The 22,418-nt window shown below is 35.3% G+C and overlaps 3 protein-coding genes across 4 annotated transcripts; 1 reads left to right on the top strand and 2 right to left on the bottom strand.

Moving 5' to 3' along the window:
- Window positions 1–445: 445 nt before the first annotated feature.
- LOC128167841 (RAD50-interacting protein 1-like) lies at window positions 446–8,565 on the bottom strand. Its single transcript, XM_052833771.1, has 14 exons — window positions 8,383–8,565; window positions 6,863–7,104; window positions 6,576–6,749; window positions 5,810–5,941; window positions 5,212–5,374; window positions 4,986–5,099; window positions 4,405–4,630; window positions 4,118–4,255; window positions 3,590–3,789; window positions 3,410–3,487; window positions 2,980–3,140; window positions 2,604–2,775; window positions 1,914–2,032; window positions 446–1,486 (listed from the first exon to the last, which is right to left on the bottom strand). Exons 1-14 carry the CDS (start codon window positions 8,527–8,529, stop codon window positions 1,300–1,302), a joined length of 2,253 nt encoding a protein of 750 aa, XP_052689731.1. The 5' UTR covers window positions 8,530–8,565; the 3' UTR covers window positions 446–1,299.
- A 238-nt stretch (window positions 8,566–8,803) lies between these two features.
- LOC128168133 (SUMO-conjugating enzyme UBC9-B) lies at window positions 8,804–12,388 on the top strand. The gene is made up of 7 exons (XM_052834239.1): window positions 8,804–8,897; window positions 10,188–10,259; window positions 10,453–10,536; window positions 11,027–11,099; window positions 11,297–11,406; window positions 11,541–11,620; window positions 11,726–12,388. Exons 2-7 carry the CDS (start codon window positions 10,194–10,196, stop codon window positions 11,793–11,795), a joined length of 483 nt encoding a protein of 160 aa, XP_052690199.1. The 5' UTR covers window positions 8,804–8,897; window positions 10,188–10,193; the 3' UTR covers window positions 11,796–12,388.
- Window positions 12,389–13,769: 1,381 nt separating this feature from the next.
- Window positions 13,770–21,090, bottom strand: LOC128167931 (transcription factor E4F1-like). Of its 2 annotated transcripts, none has more exons than XM_052833925.1 (15): window positions 21,008–21,090; window positions 20,493–20,720; window positions 20,103–20,196; window positions 19,661–19,952; window positions 19,270–19,396; window positions 17,932–18,010; window positions 17,582–17,714; window positions 16,964–17,131; window positions 16,712–16,870; window positions 16,543–16,610; window positions 16,019–16,185; window positions 15,519–15,736; window positions 15,187–15,385; window positions 14,906–15,042; window positions 13,770–14,548 (listed from the first exon to the last, which is right to left on the bottom strand). In XM_052833925.1, the coding sequence occupies exons 1-15, from the start codon at window positions 21,051–21,053 to the stop codon at window positions 13,943–13,945; spliced, it is 2,721 nt and encodes a 906-aa protein (XP_052689885.1). In that variant the 5' UTR covers window positions 21,054–21,090; the 3' UTR covers window positions 13,770–13,942. The 2 variants fall into 2 exon arrangements, with proteins under 2 accessions (XP_052689885.1, XP_052689886.1); XM_052833926.1 differs by lacking the exon at window positions 21,008–21,090 and adding an exon at window positions 20,819–20,999.
- Window positions 21,091–22,418: the final 1,328 nt, after the last annotated feature.

Raw genomic sequence — 22,418 nt, 5'->3', positions numbered from 1 at the left:
GATCTGAAAAATTAGATCATATACTCTAATTATCAGTATTAAGAAAGGAAAATTGATGCGTATATATTAAACATATATACTAAGTACTGTAAACCAAACTTTATTTGCAACGACATTATTTCGCAATTTACTGGTGATAGACTGGTTTTCAAGTTTATGAGTAAATTTGGTGTTGTAATTGCAACCATGCGTAAAAGGTTAGTTTGCAGCGAGAAATTTTCGTGACAAACAGGCTTTTGAGAATCTCACGAATAAAATTTGGGTTACAGTATCTGTGAAAATGGTCCATTATATTATTTGTTCTACAATTAAATTCTTTGTTATAAGCAACATTTTCTCTTCTTTTAGTGTGTCTACACGGAAATCAGATTCTGACATGTTGAATCTGTTGAGATTCTTCATTATCAAAAAAGTAACGGAATAACAAGACAATGCTACACTCAAATTAGGTTTCCACATTTTATTATTCATACAGTGCCCTCAAAGATTAACATTGGTTGATAAAATAGTCATACATACTGTATGATGTACACAAATACAGCTGTACCTTTCTACACGATCTCTCTCATTGTATGCCTTAGGTACTTCAACAACAAACAAAAAACAAACTATAGTAAGGTACAAGTTCCTTCCACAGATAAAGTACCTGCTTGTAACACCAACAAAATTAATGATCGGAAACCTAGGATAACATACTTTGTTTCATCATGACCTTGGTTAAGATCAAGAGAATACTTTATGGTCATTAGCAGCAATAGCTTCGTGTACTGGTACTTCATCTTTTCTGATCCCTTAGTAAATGGAAATGTGAACATATGAACTTCTGGTATTCTATCATCTTATCTTCTTTTTTTATGTAAATGATCACATACGCTTTACCAGTGTTTCATTAAAAAGTAAGATATACATGTATGCTATAGTATCATAAATTATTAGGTCCATACAAAGAATTCATAGGGGGAAATATTCCACCAGAAGTCTTTCTTAGCAATGTGCTATAGTTGTCAGTGAGATAGATTTAGACTGGACATAGCAAGGACATACGACTTTGCTTCAGTAAGTGCTGATTAGTCAAACTATCTCAAAGATCCCTCACCTCAAAGATTATTTCTCAAATACAAATCATGATTCAAATAATGAACATACAGGTACAATAAGTAAATGTAGGATTCACTATACCTATGAAATAAAAAAACATACACAGAACTGTACACAGCACTCGTTCAAGTGCATAATGAAAGACATTAGAGTTACTTCACCGATACAAACAAAAGATGTCAATGGAGTATTGTTGACTTATCAGGTCACTGACAGGTTGGTCCGTGAGTTGAGGACGTTGAGCGCCCGTTGGGGGGTCAGTTTGTACACCCCCAGGTCCTGGAGGGCCTGCTCTTTCTCCAGTCTACTCTCCTCTGACATCAACACCTCCCTCAGCAGCAGGGCTGACCCCACCCTCAAGCACAGCAGTGTGCATGCTTCATTGATTCTACAACACAGTCAACGGTCACTAAAATCAGGACTTCATTTAAATGAAGCAATTTATACCAATCCATGTACACTAAAACTACAATTACATTCATGTAGCCTTCCCTAACTAAAAAAGATCTATCAAGGGGAGAACATCTGATCAATTTTCCCTTCCCAATTACTGGTATTATAATTTTTTTTTTTTTTTGGGGGGGGGGGGGGGGGGAGGGGGTTAGAACATTATAGAGAGGAGTACATTATAACAGCTAATGCACATGCACATGTACTGTAGTATTTGAAGTGTACTGTATGTAACAGCGGTTATACAGTTGTAGTTATACCAAAAATGTAAATGAATATACATGTAATAACTTTTTTAGAGTATCAATGAAATGAATTAGTAATACATAAGAACAAGAATGGTACAGACATTAAATAAAACCTACAATCTGAAGTAATTCTGTGGCTTTGTGGTGTATTCTCCAAAGAGAGGGAAGAGGTTCCTGGTCATATCAAACTCCAGCTGTTTGGCACCACCTTCACTGAACCTGTTCTGAAGCACCACCTGTAGTAACAATATTTGGGTATAGTATACAGCGACATGTCAAAATAATTCACTGTTAGAGTAAATAAAAGGGTAAGAAATGCACACATAATTATTGTGAACTGGGTACTTACACATTTTAAGATATCTCATATACGTGTTAATATACATGTATCATTTAGTATTCTACATACAGTAAATCTGATTACACACAAGAAAATGCTATTCCAAATTATGTTTCACTTCAAAGATTTTGAGTGAAATTATTTAAACAGACTGTATTAAAATAGGACATGCTTTGCATCACATAGTGTACACACAAATGGTGTAAAATATGAAGTAAAGAAGGAGTTCAATACATGTACATGTACTTTCAAACTGGTTCCCATATGGAGTATGCAGATTACCGATATATAAACATCAATAGATAAATTACCAGGTTGTACAGTCATATTAATTAAAGGTACTTGCTCAGAAATTGACTTTCCATAACATAATGTTAATGATCTAAGGATTTTTGTACAACAAGGCATACCCATCACAAAAACAATATGCTATCCTTGTCCAATATAGCTACACATATCATATCTACCTCTTCTAACATAAACTTGCTCATTTCCTCCGCCAACTTCCTCCACATTTTTACAAACAGTGGTTTGCTGAGTTTCGTATTCATGGTCATGAGGTGGTCTCTCAGAACCATCAACATGTCACAGGCAGGTGTAGACAGGGAGAGGTCCCCAGAGTCCTCCAAATCCCTCCATCTGGATGGAAAGAGGAAGCAAAATAAATGTACAACAATCATAATCATATACCAGAGATGGAATTAAATATGAAAATTATTTTATTACTTCATGATACAGGTTTTGTGTAGCTACCCGGGTAGCATTTTTCTTTTAATGACAGTTCAAATTGAATTGTGTGCATTTTTTTTTTTGTGTAGAGGTGGGAAGCTACTCTGCACTTACCTATACTTTCTGTAGGGCTGGGATCGGGCCTGAACATCTAAGGTCGCATGTTTGAGGATGTTTTTCTCCATTTCTACTTTCAATTTGTCAAACAGATCAATGCCCTCATCAAACACACTCTCATCAGCCATAAAACCAGCTCCAGCTCTCTTGGTCGGCCTCTAGAACACAAATGACCAATCACATACAAGGACACATAATCTATATGTGAAATATTCATTGATATTCAAGCAATAAACAACATATCATTTAAGGTAAATAATATACCACAATGGCAATTACAGTTTGTGATGCCATGATTACATGTACATAAATGTGGTTACATATATGCAATAGCATCTATTATTTTGAAACCACTTTGTATATTTTATGAGGCATACAAATGTAATAAAATGGAGCACTACTGAGAGTGAGGCTGGTTTGTTTTTACCTTCGTATCCTCTTCATCAGCTCCTGTGGAAGGTTCCACTGGTCGCGTGGCATTGTGATATTGAAGCTCCACAAAAAACTGAAAAAAAAGATCAGATGCGGAAACTTAATCCAATGAGTAAACATTCTTCATCATCAAGAGACATGCCTTACTTTTGGTAACAACTGTAGAATCACTTACAGTGGTGTTGCACCATTCTCTGAGGACATCAGTAATGTAATGCACTCCATTTAATATTGCACAGAAAGTGTCGCCCAGAGAGTCATGGGTAACCTCTTTCATAACTTGTACAAGGCGAATTCTGAAGTCTTCCAACAATTCAAGCTGCATGTCGAGGAATTTCAACCTGTGCTCTGGCGAGGGAAGGTACTTGTAACGGTCTGTGATAAAATAAAAAAATTCAAATACATTTCAAAACAAGAGCTATCTGAAATGAACACAAAAAGGGGAAAGGGGGGGGGGGGGGTTTAGGAGGTTGCATCTCATCATTATGAATAAATTCTTGGATTGGATTCACATGAGTGTCTTTATTAATGGATTATTAGATCATTTTAAAGGTTTGTAAGTTTAGAGCCATATTGAGTAGATTAAACATGGTATTTATCAAAAGGACTACTATTTTTCTTGTAAACATATAATTAATAAGGCATGTTAGCATCATATGACATAGTGTACATCTCCACACCTTTGTAGCTGATGGTCACTGACCTGTAATGGTGGACATGAGGGTGATAAAGCTCTCTCCACACTCCGGGACTTTCAGTGTGTCAATATCTGCAATGTTCTTATACTGGGACTCCCAGGCCGTGGGGGAGGATAACAGGGCATCCATCTTCTCTATGGCAACTACAATACATACATGCACAAGGTGTAAACATATACATTTGCCCAATGTTCCTTAAATCTAACAATCACATACTCTACATGAGGTACCGGTATAAAGTACCAGAATTAAGAATTATTACATGTATATTAAATTGATCAATTTGTCTTACACTTCTTTTCTATTTCAATCCATCGCTCAAACACTATAGGTACCGTCAGGATATCCATGCTGCTGTTGAGTCCGGCTGGGTAGTCGTAGATTTGATGAAGTTCGTGATCAAAGAAGATGGCTTCGTCCACCAGGTGACAGAACAGGTGCTCGTCCTCCATAACCGCAGGAAGGTCAGCGGCCATCTTCTCCATCACAAGCACCACCAGCCCCCTCATAAACTCCACCTGTCACAGAATATAAAGCACCGATGTAAATACTGTGCACAAACTCTTATTCACTTGGGAGAAATTTTTTTGAGCTTTTCAAGAACAACATTATCCTGAATTTTTCTTGCTGCAACCCAGTCTTTTAATGTACATGTACTGGTACAGGTGTCACATTTGTATTAGACTATATGCACACTTGGTGCTTAGACTTGGTCACAAGATTACTGTAGTTCCAACAAATCATTTTATCACTGGCATATCATGAAATAAAGTTGCTGCAGATAATAGGTAATTTACTGTAGCAATAAAACATTGTAGTGGTGAAAATTCCTTATGAAGGAAAAATTACACTTTCTAATCCAAATAAGTCTACCTTTGCATCCACTGAATAAAATCCTGCAATTTCCAACAAATTTTGTATTCTGTTATCCAGGAACGATGAATGGTCCCTTATCCAGTTTAACACTTGCCCAAAGTACCATTCAGGCTGAAAGGAAAAGTCTGGTTTCAAAACCGATACATTTACAATGAATATTGTGTACAGAAGCAAAATTCACATCGAACTTCAGTTCAACTTCAAATTGTAATTCTTAAATTACCTTCTCTTTGTTATTTGTCTGCTTGTTACCATAAAAATGGAACTTGAATCGTTTGCGTAGTGGGGTGACTAGATGTTGAATGGGCAGTAATAACGGTTTGAAGGTAAATTCTCGAGATAGAAAGGTCATTGTTTTCTTCTGCACCTCAACACTGAGAGAATCTCTTTTGTATTGTTAACAAATTGTGAACATAGAATGCAGTAAAAAAAGATGCTGTACAATTTATACTTGCACACACACAAACACACACATACATTAATTTTGTAGATAGTAAGCAAATATACATGTATGTACAGACAAGGAAACAAAAATATGTCAAGTGCTCAACTTAATTTTTTGTATGTGTTTGGAAATTGTATACAATACAAAAGTTGAAGGACTCTGACTGTTTATAAAAAACAAACAATTTGAAAAGATTTTGAAAAAAAAATATTTTAAAAGAAATATAATTACACATAATTATTCAATTATTGAAATTTTAATCTTTGTCAGTCAATGGCAATAAAACATTTGTTATGGGGAATTACTTTTTCTCATGGCCAATTTAAGATACAGTGGAAGGCCTCTCTATGTTGTAATATTTCTCAGTAAAGGATACGGTAACTGTAGTAGAAGCAGCTGTAAAAAGATGGCGTCCATCTTCTGTGAGGGATGTGATGAAGTTTGGGGAGTCTTTGTGGCTGTAGCAATTAGTGGCCACCCAACCACCTTTAAACTCTCTTCTAATAAACTGAATCAAAAAACAACTTTGATTGATTTTATATTTGCGGAATGATCACTTACCTGGTACTACTTGTAAAAAAATTTTTTTGGGAAGTGTAGAATCTAAATACTGTTAACACAGATGTTCCCAAACATTGTTAATTGATCCAAGCCTTTAATATGGTGAAAAGAATACATCTAGGTATAAAATTTTTCTTCAGGTATGCTATCCAAGTTAGTCACATTGCACATCAAAGTTTAAAATAATTTTTTCATGTTTCATAGGTGTTGGAACCGTGGGGGCTAGGAGGGGTGGCTTAGCCCCCCCCCCCCCCCACCCCACTTTTTTTTGCAAAGGTAGACCTAACCATTAGGCACATAGCATTAGGGAGGGGCCACGCCCTCCCCTACTTTTTCTCACAGCAAACCTAAATGTTCCAAAATTAACATTAAAAAAAAATGAAATATTAATAGTAATATTGAAAATTGGACTCATAGGTATACTAGCTCCCCCCCCCCCCCCCCCCCCATGGATTAGGTTTTTCATGATTTTATGAATTACTTGTTTGTTTGTGGGGTTTTTTTTTGGTTGTCAAGATTTCCGATGATAAGTCTAGCCCCCCCCCCTCAATTTGCTTCCAACGCCACTATGTTTACAGTACCTTGAGAGTTTATCCTTGAGTATGTTGTACCAGAATAAGATGGTTTCCTTTAGGAACTGCAAAAGGTTCTGGCATTTTGAGTGTTGTTTTTGTATGTAGTATTCTGACAGTGAAGAGAATTCCTCCACTGCGTTAGAAGTTCTGTTGGACATCAGTGCAGTATAAATCTGGTTACTGAAAATGAGAAATACAAAATGTACAATTATGTTGTCTTCAAAGTATTTCAAAATCAAATATCATCTTTGATAGTGCTTGTTGTAAATGTTAATAAAATCATATAAACCTGCCTTATGTTTTCTATGTGAGCCACACATGATAAATACTGTCTATACTTTTGGAGTTCCTCTATCTGACTAACAAGTGGAGTCAAATCGTTCACGATGGGTTTCAGTATTTTGCAGTGGTCCACAGCTTCATTTCGAATAGCATCACTTTTTTTTTGCAGGTTATTTATAGAGGTCTGTGCCTCCTCTGCATTTTTTAAGGCCTCATCCACCTCAGGAGGAATATCCCATTCAGAAAGTGACAGCTAAAACATATTCATTAAAACACTGAAAATTGTTTCTTCACTTTCTTGCCTGTTTTTATTTATAAAAAATAAATAATGAATTGACTGCCAGAGAGCTCAGTTAGTTGAGCACCTGACAAGAAACTCAGGGGGCCCAGGTTCTAATCCCGTCATCATTTCTCCCATCCCATCACATTTGGTGTCATGACCAACCTCTGGAATTGAGAGCATATCTCCTGCCAGGGGAAAGGGCCTGAGATGGTGATCTAAGAGAACAAAGATTGTTCATGGTGGTGGTGGTGGGGGGGGGGGGGGTGGGGGTTGGGGTGGGTGTGTGCCATTCAAACCTGTTCAAATGTTGGCCCTAGATAGCTTAGTTAGTGGAGCATCTGACTTAGACTAGAGATTCAGACGCTGGTTTGATACCCACACTGGCCTGTCATTATTTCTCTGACGCTGTTACATGTGTAAAAATTCTTACCCTGAATCTGTACTGAAGAAAAATTTAATAATTATAGTTTTCGAAGTCGGTAAGTGTATAAACTGTGAAAGAGAAAGTCTGAAGCAAGCAAAGTGAAGATATAGTCTGGTAGCAGAGACATAAATAACAGAGATTGGCAACTCTGCCATTAGCGTGTTTTGTTATTGAAAAATGTTACTGGACCAACCTTACTTTGAGAACTACATATTAGTATTAAAACCGAGATATTTGATCTTAAACCAAAAGTATATTGTTTTTATGACAAATGTGCATAGGTTTTAGACATTTTTTAAACAAAAAATTGAAAAGAAGATTAATATATATAAAATATATTGGCCAGCTATGAACCATCGGCGAAATCTCGGACGATGGGTAGCCAACTGCCTCCTAAAACTCCTCTTTTAATATTGTTTATAAGACATAAACTCATAAAAATATATTATTTTGAATGTTTTGGTAATAGGTTTTAACTTTTGACTGATTTTATTTCGATATAATTGTTTTTAGGAAGAAATACTGATTTAAATTTGTAAAACTTTACAACAGGAACCGCGAGCTTTCATTTTATGTTATTTATGTCTCTGTCTGGTATTGATAAAAAAGTAATAAGATATACATGTATAAGTGAAGTATTTCCAAAGAATGTGCTATAAAAATAAGTTTAACCTGTCCAAACTTAGCTCAGTATTAATTGCACCGCAAATCAAAAGGTTTTTGAAGGTAAGGAACTGTAGGTCTATGAAATAACAACCTATTTTTTTTATAAAATTACTTGAAGGGCTACAACTTGTTCTTAGTCCATAATTAATGATACTTACACGATTTTCTATGGTTTCTGCTGTTTGTTTAGTTTCTAAATAGAAAGATTTTAAGTCCGATAATGACTTTATATTATCTCCAAACTTGCTATTTACAATTTTCACAGCGTTTTCTTTACATCTGTCAACTGACATGGGCGCATCCATGTTGGCAATTATCTTAGTCAGCTCTGTGTTTTTTCTCCGAAGTAACTTGATCTTGGTATTTTCTTACTCTTGTTACCCGCAAGATAAAGTGATATGTATATAGCTTTCAGTTTTTGAAATTCTTATTAGTCTTAGTTTTATCACCCTAGAATTTTAACGAAAATACAATGATTGAAATATTTTACAATTATTATATTGATAGCAAGAATCAAATTGTAATGTATGTCAATAATATAATTTTTCGTACAAATTAGCTAATATAAATTTAACATTCAAGCACTCGAAGGCCTCAGATGAATAATCACGTGACAATTTAGAGCGAAAATCCTCAACTTTGCTATTTGTTAGTTATCCAATTTTTATGAAAGGTAAACTAAACCTTTGAGTTTCACAATGTTGGTTGTGTTGATTGTAAATATATGTTGTTACTTGTTAAGAAAAGAATCCATCGATTCTGTCAATGAGTTGTTTTTAGTACTTTTAATTATTTTACATGTCCAGAACTTTGTTAAGATCCTGGTTAGGGGAACGTTGACCATTCAACAGGCTGAGCACAGCCTATTGTTTGGTGTCCATTTGGTTGGCAATTGCATGTATGGTAACCCCATTTTATCCATAGTCCGTCCCAAGTAATATATTCACTTTTTTCTTAGTATTTTAATATCCATATATACCTTTGTGTCCAAAGTGCTATAATTCACTAGATGGGAAAAAGTCCAGGAATTTCCCTTTGATGTGCCCCCTTATTTCTTCAAGTTGCAAAAACTGACTTAAATTTGAAAAGTTTTTGGGGATTTTGTGTGGCAAACTTTGACATGAAAGCCTATAGATGATGTTGTTGAAATATTCTGCGGGTGTTCTGAGAGACTTCTAAATGGAGAAAAAGACCTCAGAGTCTTCCATTATAATTTTTTAAAAGAAATTCATTTTTGTCCTTAGCTGCAGATCTGTAGCTTTCTGGTTGAAAACATTTGGATAGACAAACCAAATTATTTCGATCAGAGAGCTACAGATCTGCAGCTATGTTATCCTATTTTTCCTGGAAAAAAAGAAATGACATATCAATATAAATATCTTTTCCTGTACACAGTGTTCAATTGTATTTCTTTGACAAGCATAGTGTATTTTCGTTTAAAATGTCAAAAAGTGGCAGAAATGGTAACTAGGGACAGATAATTGTACCAACCGGAGTAAAATTTTGTTCATTGTGGTTAATGCTTTCTAAGGAAGGTTTGCAGCCTGTCAATTTATGTGGCAAGTACTCTGGCATGTGTATTAATACTACATGTATTATGAATGAATCTTCTTGAAAACTGTCAGTGCTGTGAAAAGTACTGGTAATCCCAATAGCTACATTCACTTGTAATATTTTAAACATTGATAGTAACTGTTTTCTAAGATACTGTCAACAATCTGGATACATATAATTGGTCAGATATAGAGAAGAAATTAACCCTTAATTGTAGTTAATTTTCCTCATATTTTATTGATAACAACCCAGTTTAAAACATTTTTTTGCAAAAGTTTTACCTAGTAATTTTCCCCTATACTCTTTGTAACCAAGCAATATTATGGTAATTTAGCAACGTTAAAGGAATCCATACTTATCTCAAATTTCAGAAACTTATATGCTACTTTTTTTACGAAAACTTTTACAGATAGATATGTCCGGAATAGCCATTGGAAGACTTAGTGAAGAGCGAAAAGCCTGGAGGAAGGACCATCCATTTGTAAGATTCTCTTTTATTCCATATAAATTTAAGAAATATTCTAGTACATGTGTATATTATTCTATCCAATACCAGCAAGTGGATTTATAAGATTATATTAAATCAAGAACATTAATGAATTTTTGAATTATTTGGCTCACAACAGGAAGAATTCAAATCTACACTTGTGTTTTATGTGTATATTTCATTTTAGGGATTTGTTGCAAGGCCAGCAAAAAATCCAGATGGCACTTTGAATTTACTGAACTGGGAATGTGCAATACCAGGCAAAAAGGGGGTAAGTAAAGTAGGAATTAACTACATGTAGTCATGTACTTGTATTTACAACACTATGGGTGTTACAGTTTCTTTTACAGTTATTTTGTATCTCAAATTCTTTTTAAAAAAAAACAATTCACCAATACATGTACTCCATGAAACTAAAAGCACAGTAAATGGTGACAGCTCAGCAAACTGGGAAAATTTAGATATGTAGAATTAAATATGTTTACAGCATACCACAAACAAATGACAAATATTATTCTCTTTTGGAAATTATCACAGTATAAAGTATGCAGATATTTTAACATTAAAATATCTGTCTCTGTTTATATATAATAATAGCAATAGTTTATTTCCAATTTTGGGCCAAGAGGGCATACAAGATTACAGATATCAGATAGAAATGCCTAAAAGAGAGATTCTACATAAAAAAAAAATAGTGAAAAATTTGTTTAAATTTGTGAAGCCTAAGCTGCAGGAATTAATTTAAGCTTGCTATTTTGTAGACCCCCTGGGAAGGAGGACTTTACAAACTAAGGATGTTGTTCAAAGAAGATTACCCCAGCTCTCCTCCAAAGTGTAAGACACATGTACTCTGTTATGAATAATCCCAACATAGTCACTGGACATATCCACTGTATATTTCTTTGCCAAGCTTGTAGTATTTGTTTAAGGATAATGTGGGTATTGGTACAAGAAATACAGTATGCTATAAAGACAGTTACATGTATAAACAAAATGCTGCTTGAGAGATAACACTTTGGTGATGTTTGCAGGCAAGTTCGAGCCCCCATTGTTTCACCCCAATGTGTACCCTTCGGGTACAGTCTGTTTGTCTCTGCTGGACGAGGAAAAAGACTGGCGACCGGCGGTCACCATCAAACAGGTGGGTGGACAGCTCAAGCCCAATTAACAACACTAGTATTCAGCAGACACAATTAGCATTAAGAAATTACAGTGTTTTTTTAAAATCAACTGATGATGGTATATATTGATTCGATTTCATATTGACTTTTCCAGATATTGCTGGGTATTCAGGAACTTCTGAATGAGCCCAATGTCAAAGATCCGGCTCAAGCCGAGGCTTACACGATATATTGGTAAGTGGTCCACCATTGAACATGATGATGTAAATTACTCTTGCACTGTTACATGCTGATACAATGTTGTCCATTTGTTTTACTTTGTACTGTTCTTTGTTTCAGTCAAAATCGGGTGGAGTATGAGAGGCGTGTTCGGGATCAGGCTGTCAGATTCCGTGATCCATCATTATAGCTAGAATCATGTGTCGAATATTTCAGGGAAGATACTGTGTTTCATCGGTCTATAAACTTCAAGCACAGACAAAGTGATAATCAAGTCTACATCAAACGCTTGAACTTCAGTGCTCTTGTGTTTATTATAATCTGCAAGAAACTACAAGAAATTATCAACATTGCTCTTTAGTGCTTTCGCTACAGTCCGATCTGAAATTGTTTATGTGTATTGATGTATCTTATCGTACAGCTCTCATGGTGAAGCTTTACAACAACTGTAAGAACTTACATGGTTGAATTTGGAACTCTTACCAATGTATTGTGCTCTTATGATATAAATATGTTCTCTTATTTTCATCCTGGACAAGAAATCTCTGTTCATTTCGATTCTTTCTTGTTGTGTGTTCTAACTGTGTAATGTTTGGTGAATATTAATCTGTTTACTAGTCGTGATTCGGTTAAATTTGGTGTTTAGATTTTCTTGTATATACATGTACAAGGATTATGTTTATTATATATGAAAAATAAAGGTAAATTTTGTAATTGATTTCAAATCTACCCAACAAATTTTAAATCAAATTTATAAAGTTATTAATAAAGAAATAAAAAGAATTAATCTTTGAAAGTTGTTATTGGTCTCTCCCAAAGGGAAATAACGTGTAATAAGGACTTGAAAATGGGGTGGGTGTTTTTAAAATCTTGTCTTCAGAATCATATGGACAAGTACTTGTATTATCAAAACCATTTACAAGATCTTTCATATGAAGGATAGATTTTTTTATCCATGACCCTAGCGTTCAGGAAAGAGCAACAATAGAGACTAAAAAGCAGAGGAGAAAACCATTGTCAACAGACACGCAGAGGAGGTTGACAATGGTTTTCAAGGGGTGTTAGATCTTTCAAATTTTTGGTCAACATGGAAGCTAGAAGTTGTAAAGTTGTTTAGTATAAACAATTTTCAATCTTGTTCAAACCATGATCCTAAGGGCCAGAAAGAGCTTAAGCTGGGTCCCCCAATAAATTTCTATCTTTAAATTTTATAAAGAAAATGAAAGCTATAATATGTGATAGTATAAACATGATTGTTAGAAAATTACATGACCATTTTTTTATCAAATGAATGGTTTCATCAGAAAATTATTATGTTTGAGATCTATTTTCATGGATATTGGTGTCGAGTTAATCCACAAATCAAATGAGATAAAACAATAAGATCAACGGCAACAGATGACATTGATAGGACCATTGTCATTAAATTGACCTATACTCATTCCAGTAACACTAAACTTTCCAAATTTAGCAAAAAATGATGCTCACAAATATTGATGGAACTAAAGTTTTCTTGGACCAAGAATCTTGTTCAATAAGTTAAAGTAGTAAAATTATTAACTCAGTAATCAAAAGGGTAAAGAACTATATATGATAAGAGTTAAATTTGGCCCCCATAATTCGCCATTTTTTAAGTGTTTCAGGTACAATAAAATGTTAACTAATTTTTTAGAAGAGTTGATATAAAATATATTTTTCATCTATTTATTTGATTTATTTGCACTCACTGGCAGTATATGACGTCAGAAGTGACGCCATTTCTATAATTCAATCAAAATCAGCCAAAAATTGACATTTTTCTTATCTATTTACGAATGGGAAATATAGAGCGCATGCTTGAACAAGGAAAACTTTTTTGTCACTTATTAGTCTTGGCTAGATACATCTATAATTAAAATATTTTATTTGTTCAAGAATGCGCTCTATGTTTTCGGAAGGAAAAACTGCTTGAAAACAAGCTGTTTTACGCTAAAAATGCAAAAATGGCGGGAAAAGGTTGTCTTTACGATGTCGTATTTCTAAATTGTGGGCACTTGAACCAAAATGAATATAATGTTAAAACATCACATACATATCTGTACTGAGAAAACAATGAATGATAGTAAAATGATGATGTTCATTTTAGGGGGCCATTTTAGGCCCTTATCATATATAGTCCTTTATTAATAAAGCGTTTTGCATGTAACCTCTTTACATTATCTTACTGATATACAAAAATAACTATTTCCTCAAAAAATTTAATGTAGGAAAAGCATTTACAAGTGTAAATATTAATAGATAACCAAATATTGGTTTACAATATGACTGTATAAATGTAAATGAACAGCTTCCTCCTGCCTACACATGCTCCTCCGCAACACTCGCTGCCATCATGGCTTGTTGTAAAGCATCACCAATGTTAGCATCAGGTGCCATAGCCACAGCCTCGATTTCATTGGTGGAGGCTAAGTCCAGCTTTCCTGGGATGTCAGAAGTATCGGATTTCTCCTCGGTGCCCCCCTCTCCTATGATGTCCTTCGCAGATGAAGCAAGCAGAGTGATTGTTTCTATTTCCTGTGGACTATCAGACACAGCAGAGGGATTCATAGCAACAGCTTCAATCTTGTTTAAATCTGAAGGCTCTATAGTGACTGTCTCTATTTCACCTACAGAGGAAGGTGCCATGGCAACGGCCTCTATCTGATTGTCTGCGATAGGTAAGGTGACAATCTGGCCCCCGTCGTTGATGGTGGATAAAGGCATCATAGCCAGCGTTTCTCCCGTCTTTGAGTTAAGGATCTTCATGTTGTCGCCGGAGTCAGTGATCACCACGTAGTCATCAGTAACCTGCACACCCTCCAGAAAGTTTTGATCCACCTCTCCCTCAGTGATGATCTCCACATTCTGTAGATCCTCGGCACTAAGCCCGGTCTGTACCACCACATACTCGGTGGCTTCCTCTTCCTGAAATGTAATCAGTGCAGTTTGTAAAGAAGAGCTGTACCACACAAAGATCACAAGATACACATATTTGGTATATGGTATGTGTATAAAAAAGCTGTATTAACCAAAATATATTTGATATATATGAAGAAAAGCTTTATCACACAAAAAACCCCCACCAAAGCTGTATCACATAGAAAGATAACAAGGATTTACAGTGATTCATGTACAGTACATGTACAACAAATATGAAGAAATATAGTACTAGCATTATTTAAAGCTTTAAAAATGTCTGAGATCTAAAGTGCACACCATTTTCCCAGAAAAAAAACTTCAAATTGCCACTGAATTTGAAATGAAAAGTCAATGCATATAAACCTGTGACTGTCCCTGAGTGTGCTCTTCGTCCACTATGTATTGCTGAGTGTCGGCAACTACAGAGGAGAATTCAGCCAGCACAGTGAACTCTTTCTTCTCTTTCTCTCGCTCTTCCTGCAGCTGACGAGTACAAGGCACTGAAAGATGACACTTCGTATATCAATGCCTATTCAGAATAAACATAGAATGCAGATACTAAAAGATTTATGAACAAACCGTAAGAAATATCTCATGTCAAGGTACATGGATGTATATGGATAAAATGTTCATAGTAAACATGCCTTTAGCCTTTAGATGCCGATTCAGAGTTCCATGTTCAGCAAACGCCCGATTACAGTGATGACATTTGAATGGCCGCTCCCCTGTGTGCATTCTCTGATGACGGAGCAGTGACCCTTTCTCTCGGAATCTTCTGCGACAAAATGGACAAACATAAGGCAAGATGCTGGTGTGAGTTCGCAAGTGAACCTTCATGGCATTCTGAAAATAAAATCTCAACATGACTATCATCATAATCTATTTAACTTAAAAAGAGAGACGTACACATAGACAAAGAACACAGTTGTTCCTAGTTCTGAAATTATGTACTGTGTACCAGTACATATATACTTACATTTGTTTTGAAAGTTTTGCGACACACTGTGCAGTTGAATGGTCGGTCCATGGTGTGGATTTTGAGATGTTCCCTGACATGAGAGATTCTTTTGAACAGTTTCCCGCACTGACCACACTTAAAGTTCCTGGTCTCATTGTGAACACTGAGATGTTTTGTAAGAGTATCCTTGGTGATGAAGCTTTTGTGACAGTGCATACACTTGTGAGGTCTGTCACCTAGTGGTACAGATAACACACTGCATTACTATCCAGTAAATCAGCAATAACAATTCATAGGTGCATGTAGTTTGATCTGATTCAGTATTTAAGACTAATGCTATTGTACTGTTGAAGCAGATTGATTTGAACAAAAGGAACCAAAGTTGTTCATAATGCATCTTAAAGCTATACCTGTAATACTAAATTGCAAGTATTTCTATCCTTGATACAGGTATTTTGGGTGAATCGTTAACCTGTGTGGAATTTCCTTGATACAGTTATTTTGGGTGAATTGTTTACCTGTGTGGGATTTCATGTGCAGTCTGAGGTAGTTCTGACTTTTGACAGTTTTGGCACACACAGGACACTTGTAGATATTTCTGGCCCGGTGTATTGATGGCTCTGGTTCCTCCATCTCCAGGCTTGAGGGAAGCTCCAATAACTGATTAACAGCAATTCGAGCAATCCTGTAAAATATCATAGAGCTAGAGGTAACTGGTTCACAGAACTAAGCAATCTTGTTAAATATCATAGGACTAGAGAAAAACGGTTGCTGGTAAATGTTTCTTATGCAATTCCGTAAAATATCAAATAATTACATGTGCCTAGTAATGGAAGCTTAAACTACCCAGTACTTATTCACAATATAACTCAATGATTTAACAGTCCATTCCAATATATCTATAACTCATCAAATGTACATTCAACAATTGATTCAGATATCGAAACAGTTCTATAATGAAATATGGTGACGGTATATCACAAATCTATGATATGAGGGAACATTGATACTAGCAATACTCAATACTCAAAGTACTCTTTACCTGTTTTGATCTTGATTGCTGTCTGAGATAGATTTGCCCTCTGGAATTTGATTGATGAGTTCAGAGCCCTAAGAAAAAAAAGAGAAAAATACTCCTATGTAAATCTGAAGTGCGTCATTACAGTGCATGGTATATACAGTGAATGTAGGATGAGGCTACAGAAACAGACCTTGAGTTGGTTCTGGTGCAGGGACGTCATGTGATTGCTGAGCTGACTGCGACTCTCAGCCACAAAATGACACATGCCACACCTGAAAGGAATGTCCGCCAAGTGTGCCCTCAGGTGTATCTTGAGGATGTCGCAGGACAGGAAGTCTTCTTTACAAACCTGGAGGTAAAACAAGAATCAGAGCCCAAACTGACTGCTGAATTCTCTACAAGTTTGTGAAGTAACAACAAAATAACCATAATTCATGCCTACTTTGCACTGAGTGGGGTTAATCATCTCCTCTTCTAGAATGTTGTCTGTTGACAAGGTTACAACATCCATGTTGATTTCCTCTACTGTAGCGCCCCCTACATCCTCATCCTCATTGGAGGCTATAACCTCAGCGATTGCACACTCTGTCTCCATGTCTTTAACTGCCTCCTATAAAATTGATGGAAAAAACTACTTGACATTTTACAAGAAAAAATTACAAAATAAATAAAATAAGCGTATCAATGGATTCCTTCTTGGTGTTGCCTCCCTTGTAATACTGTATACAGAGAAATATTTGCCCCGTTTTATTTTCGCCCCTTTGCCCTTGTTGTCAGAGGACGAATTTAAGACTGAACATTACAAATAATATCTCTGTTAACACAACTGCATCTGGGTGAATTCAAGATGGGGTGAAACCTATTGCAATTGTAAAACGGTGAAAATTACAAGGGGCGATAATAACTTGTATACAGTAATGCATTATTGTTTTATTAATGGCCAACTACCAATATACATAACAGCATGGACCTACTGCAACAATTATATAACCTTCAAAATTATCCCAAAAAACCCTTTAAATCCATAAAATTAACCAGTAGACAGAATAGATGTGTTCACCTCCTGGGTGTGGTCCTCGCCTTCAGCAAGAAGTTTGGTCTCCACTTTGGCCTGAGGTTCGTACATAGCATTTGCCGACCATCTTTTTCCATATCTTGGCAAATCAAGATCTGATTTGTTCTTACAGGATACTCTGTTTATAACAATCACTTTTGTATACTCTTTTCAAATGTGAATTAAAAACATGATTTTTGGAATTATATTTTACAACCTTTTTACTACATAAAAAAATTAATTCGAATGTCCATGTACTAACAGACAAAATTTTCCATTTATTTTCTGTAAATTATAGGATATATATATAACAATAACAACAACATGACAAACTTTCCTGTACACGAGTATCTAACCTTGATTTAAGATGACGAGTTAAAGCCCCAGATTCTGTAAAAGTCCTTCCACATTCTTCACACTTGAATGGGCGCTCACCTGGCACAAATGGATAATGACTTTTTGAATTTCTTTCTATGCATATTCAAGCTTTTCCTTACATCATACAAGTTAACCTCCAGTGATGAAAAAGAGGTAGATTTTGAAATGAAAAGTGGTAGCATTGCACGCAGCCATTTTCACATAAATTTCAGAGCACAGATTTTTACGTACTACAAATTATGTAGTAAGAGTTTCTGATTAGTAATAAACTATATCAACTAAAATATAAAAGACTTTCAGTTTTGAAATGTAGTAATATTTACAAATGCAATAAAAATTTTTGCATGCATTTACCATCATCTAGAAAACCAGTAAGCTGTTTTTTTGGAGGAAAAAATATGTGAGTGCAGAGACTTTATCAATAGCCCTTGTTCAGAAAAATAGGTTACCGGTAAGTTGCCATAATTTAACATATAAGAGAATTAAGAACAAGTAGGAAATCGTACATTCTTTTTCAATATGTTTATATGCTTATCACAATTCAAGCAGCATTGCAATAAACTGCAAGTCAAGTTTACTGTTCTGACCAAGTTAAAAGATATATTCTGTCATTGTTTAATAAAGCCAGGTTTGGAATTGCAAAGCTTCTCTTTCATTGGTGAGATAATATTGACATGTCTTGTAACTAATGTAATCACAGGAGGTGGCTTCTTTCATCGTTTAATGTAAAACACATCCTTGAAAACTTGTCATTTACGCAATTTAATAAAGAGCTTTTGTGTCTTTGATTCAAAGCCATGGGCTTATTTTAAACCCACCGAGATTTTTTGACCACAATGGTTTCCAAAATGGCTATCTATCAAAACAAGGAACATATTTTAAAAAAAACCGTGAGATTTTTTAATAAAAGCAGTAGGCTAGAGACAGAGCTAAAAAGCGGTACTTTTGCATAAATCTGTAGAGTTAACATGTATGCTTACATCATACTCTTAATTACTGTTAGGCCTAAAAAAAAAGTTGTGTGTTTAGGGTAACCCTACCTAAACTACAAAAATGCCCCGATCCTACCATTTTTAGATGTCTGTTTTTATCCGATTGTGAATTTTATATTATTTCTATCAAAAAATCCGTTTTTAAATATGACACAAGCAATATTCTAAGGATTCATGAAAAAAAAAATATGATAAAATGAAAAAAAATCCCTACCTACCTAACCTAATTTTTTCATCAGTGTTACCCTAAACACACAATTTTTTTTAATAGGCCTTATTAAGTATATTACATGGTAAATGATTCAATTTTCAAGTAAAACAAACCTGTGTGTCTCCTCATATGTCTTTTAAGAGAACCTTTGGTTTTGAAAGCATAAGTGCATCCCTCAATGGAACATGGAAAATCCCTACTTGATGAATGAGTTAGTAAGTGAGCTCTTAGAACAGGTGCCTGACGACAGAAGAAAATAGCATTCATCTAAAAATTCTCAAATCAATTACCGGTAAACAATATACAAAAATCAAGTGTTTCTCAAGTTCTGTAAAATTCGAAAGCATTTTGCTATTCTCCATTTGAAATTTCCTCGTTTTTGGGGTACTTATTATTCTTAGGAACAGTGATTTCATCAGCATTTATACCCAACTTTGGGGGTACGTTTTATTCAAAGGTTTGTGTAATACATGAGACTTTACAGTATTAAAATAAAATCTATACCTCCTTGAACCTGTTTCCACACAGGTTGCAGGAATAAGGCCTATCTCCCTTGTCCTCCAGCGGAACAGGAATATGCTCCACCTGGACCTCCTTCGTGCTGCTTTTGGTTGTTACGCAGAGCTCCTCCTGAATGTTGAAGTCTGTGTCGGTGGGGTCAGATTCCTCAGGGGTGTGGTCCTCCTCCTCCTCCTCGGCCTTACCCACCTCATTGTCAGACCCGTCCCCCATAGCTGTAGTGTATTCCCCCGACTGATCATGGACGTACTCCACATGTCTCTTTAATGTTGCTTCCCTATGAGGAAATTTTAAAATTTAACAAACAGAACTTATGTAATTTCTCTTGGGATAAGTATTAATGTTTAAATTATTGGCAGAAATTCAATTTTCTAAACCTTAACAATTACATTATATCTTTTCTAAATTTTTCATGGACTTATTTTACCTGTTGAATTTTATGTTGCACTTAGGGCACCAATAAGATTGCCTCTCAGTAATAACTAAGTCAGGATTAACAAGTTCTTTTGTTTTCTTCTTTCCTGAAAATGAAGAAAGTTTATTATCAGTCTACAAATGCATGGAATAATAAATATTCATCAAGTACTTTAAAACAGTGAATCATCTTTACAAGAAGATAAAACAATACTGGCGTGCCACCAATTCTCGCCGAGTACCATTTCTCGCCAGTCATTGTGACGTCATTTTATCAACACATAAAATTATATACGAAAAATGACGTCACAATGTACTGGCGAGAAATGGTACTCGGCGAGAATTGGTCGCACGCCAGTAAAATCATCTCATTGATCATGATAAGTACTGCAAAATTACAAACCTCTTCTCCTTCGTTGTATGTTTTCTTTCTCACTCCCTTTTTCACTCTTCTCTGGTTTTTGGATGAGTTGAGGAAACAGCATGCGTCTGTCGCTAGTGCGGGAGAGCTTGACTTTGTAGTTGTCATGTTTTACTTTGTGCTGGAGGTAGTCACTTAGATTTGTGAACACAAGTTTACACTTTTTACATAGGTGAATATCCTCGTCACCTTCAGTATCTGTGTCAAAACCTATAAAAAAAACAGAAATATATAAAAGATGATTTTTACCTGGCGTCAACGTTTCTAACAACATGAGATGCCACAGAATGCACTGTATATATATATACTGTATCACTTCAATGCTTGAGCCCAGTCCAAGAGCTCGTGTCTGAGATCACAATGGGCGGAAAACAAGCAAATAAAGTCATTATACTACTGCTAACATTGTTTTAAAAACAAAAGTAATCGACAATGTTGACAGAGTATTGTGAACTTTTAACAGTAATGCATTTTCCACTATTTTTCGTCTGCTTTACCGTCAAAAACGATAGTTTCTGTTGTCTGGTTGTCGTTCTCAGTCATGGCGTCCTCCTTGCGACTGTCGTAATCTCAACTTCCGCTTTTGATAAGCGGGAAATTTTAAACCGTAAAACACCACGTGTTAAAGAGTATTTGTGGACAGGGCCGACACCCCTTCCATCCCTCACACCCAAGTCTAGACCCCGGGACTTTACTCATTTTTTTTTATCAAAATATCCTTTTATGACATATTATAAATTCAATGCACAAAATTGCCAAAAACAAACTCAACACTCTCTATAATATAATAAGATTTTTTTTAAACGACGTATTAAATATAAAGAAGGGATGTTTTTCTGTCTGTAAAAAAGTTAACAATAGATTTTGTTGAAAAATATAAATTCATATCTGTAAGCTATCATTAATTTACATTCGTTAACTTAGTTAAAAGTTGTTAATCATGAAAAAAATATATATAATATTTATCAGATAAACGTAAACTATGCTTTGCAATAGCAAATACTTATTTTCAGTGTTTTAAATTATGGTTTTAACTTCTGAAACCAGGCTCGTGGCAATCGGGGGGGGGGGGGGGGGGACCTTTTTCTGGCAGATTATTTTCCTCAAATTTACTTATTAAAAAATTGATCATGAATTACCATGGGGATGGCCGGCAACTTTTTTGGAAGCAGATAAAGTAATCATCTTCGCTAGCCAAGGGTTTACGACCCAGAGTGGATCGTAAATCCTTGGCTAGCAAAGATGATGAAAAAAAATTGAAGTGAAAAACAGGGAATTAACATTGAAATCGAAGTTTTAGTTTACGAACCATTGACTATATACATGTAGTTAAATGTTAACTATAGTGTACTTTACGAACCGTAAACCGAACTGTAGTTAACAATTCGTTAGTTTTCATCTGTACATATTTAATCATGTTCATAGTTGTAAACCACAGTTTACGAATGCTAATCTAAGTTTTTCTGTCTGTAAATAGACGATAACCATAGATTATGCTGAAAAATATTGATTCACATCTCAGTGATCTGCAAACTATAATAAAGATTACATAAAATACGATTTTATGTGAATGTTGCAATTGAGACAATTCACATCGTTTTGACTAGAAATTTTGGTGTGAAATTGACACGGTTCTAAAAGTGTTAACAGTATCTGCAGGTCTGTTGCCCATGGTCTGAAAAAATTCGGCTGGACGAATTTTTTCAGACCGGGAGCTACAGACCTGCAGCTATGTTTACTGTAGCATCGTTTTTGAAAAGGGGGGGGGGGGCAAACTCCATCTTCGCTGGCCAAGGGTTTTCGGTCCACTTTGCTCCCCATAGAAAAAAAAATAAAAAATGGAGTGCAACTCCATCATAAGCAGTGCGAGCAAAATAGGTATTTCTGATTTGATAATGTTCGTGGTAT

This window comes from Crassostrea angulata, chromosome 10 (assembly GCF_025612915.1).
Source record: "Crassostrea angulata isolate pt1a10 chromosome 10, ASM2561291v2, whole genome shotgun sequence".
NCBI lineage: Eukaryota > Metazoa > Mollusca > Bivalvia > Ostreida > Ostreidae > Magallana > Magallana angulata.
This window is presented reverse-complemented; position numbering and strand designations above follow the sequence as displayed.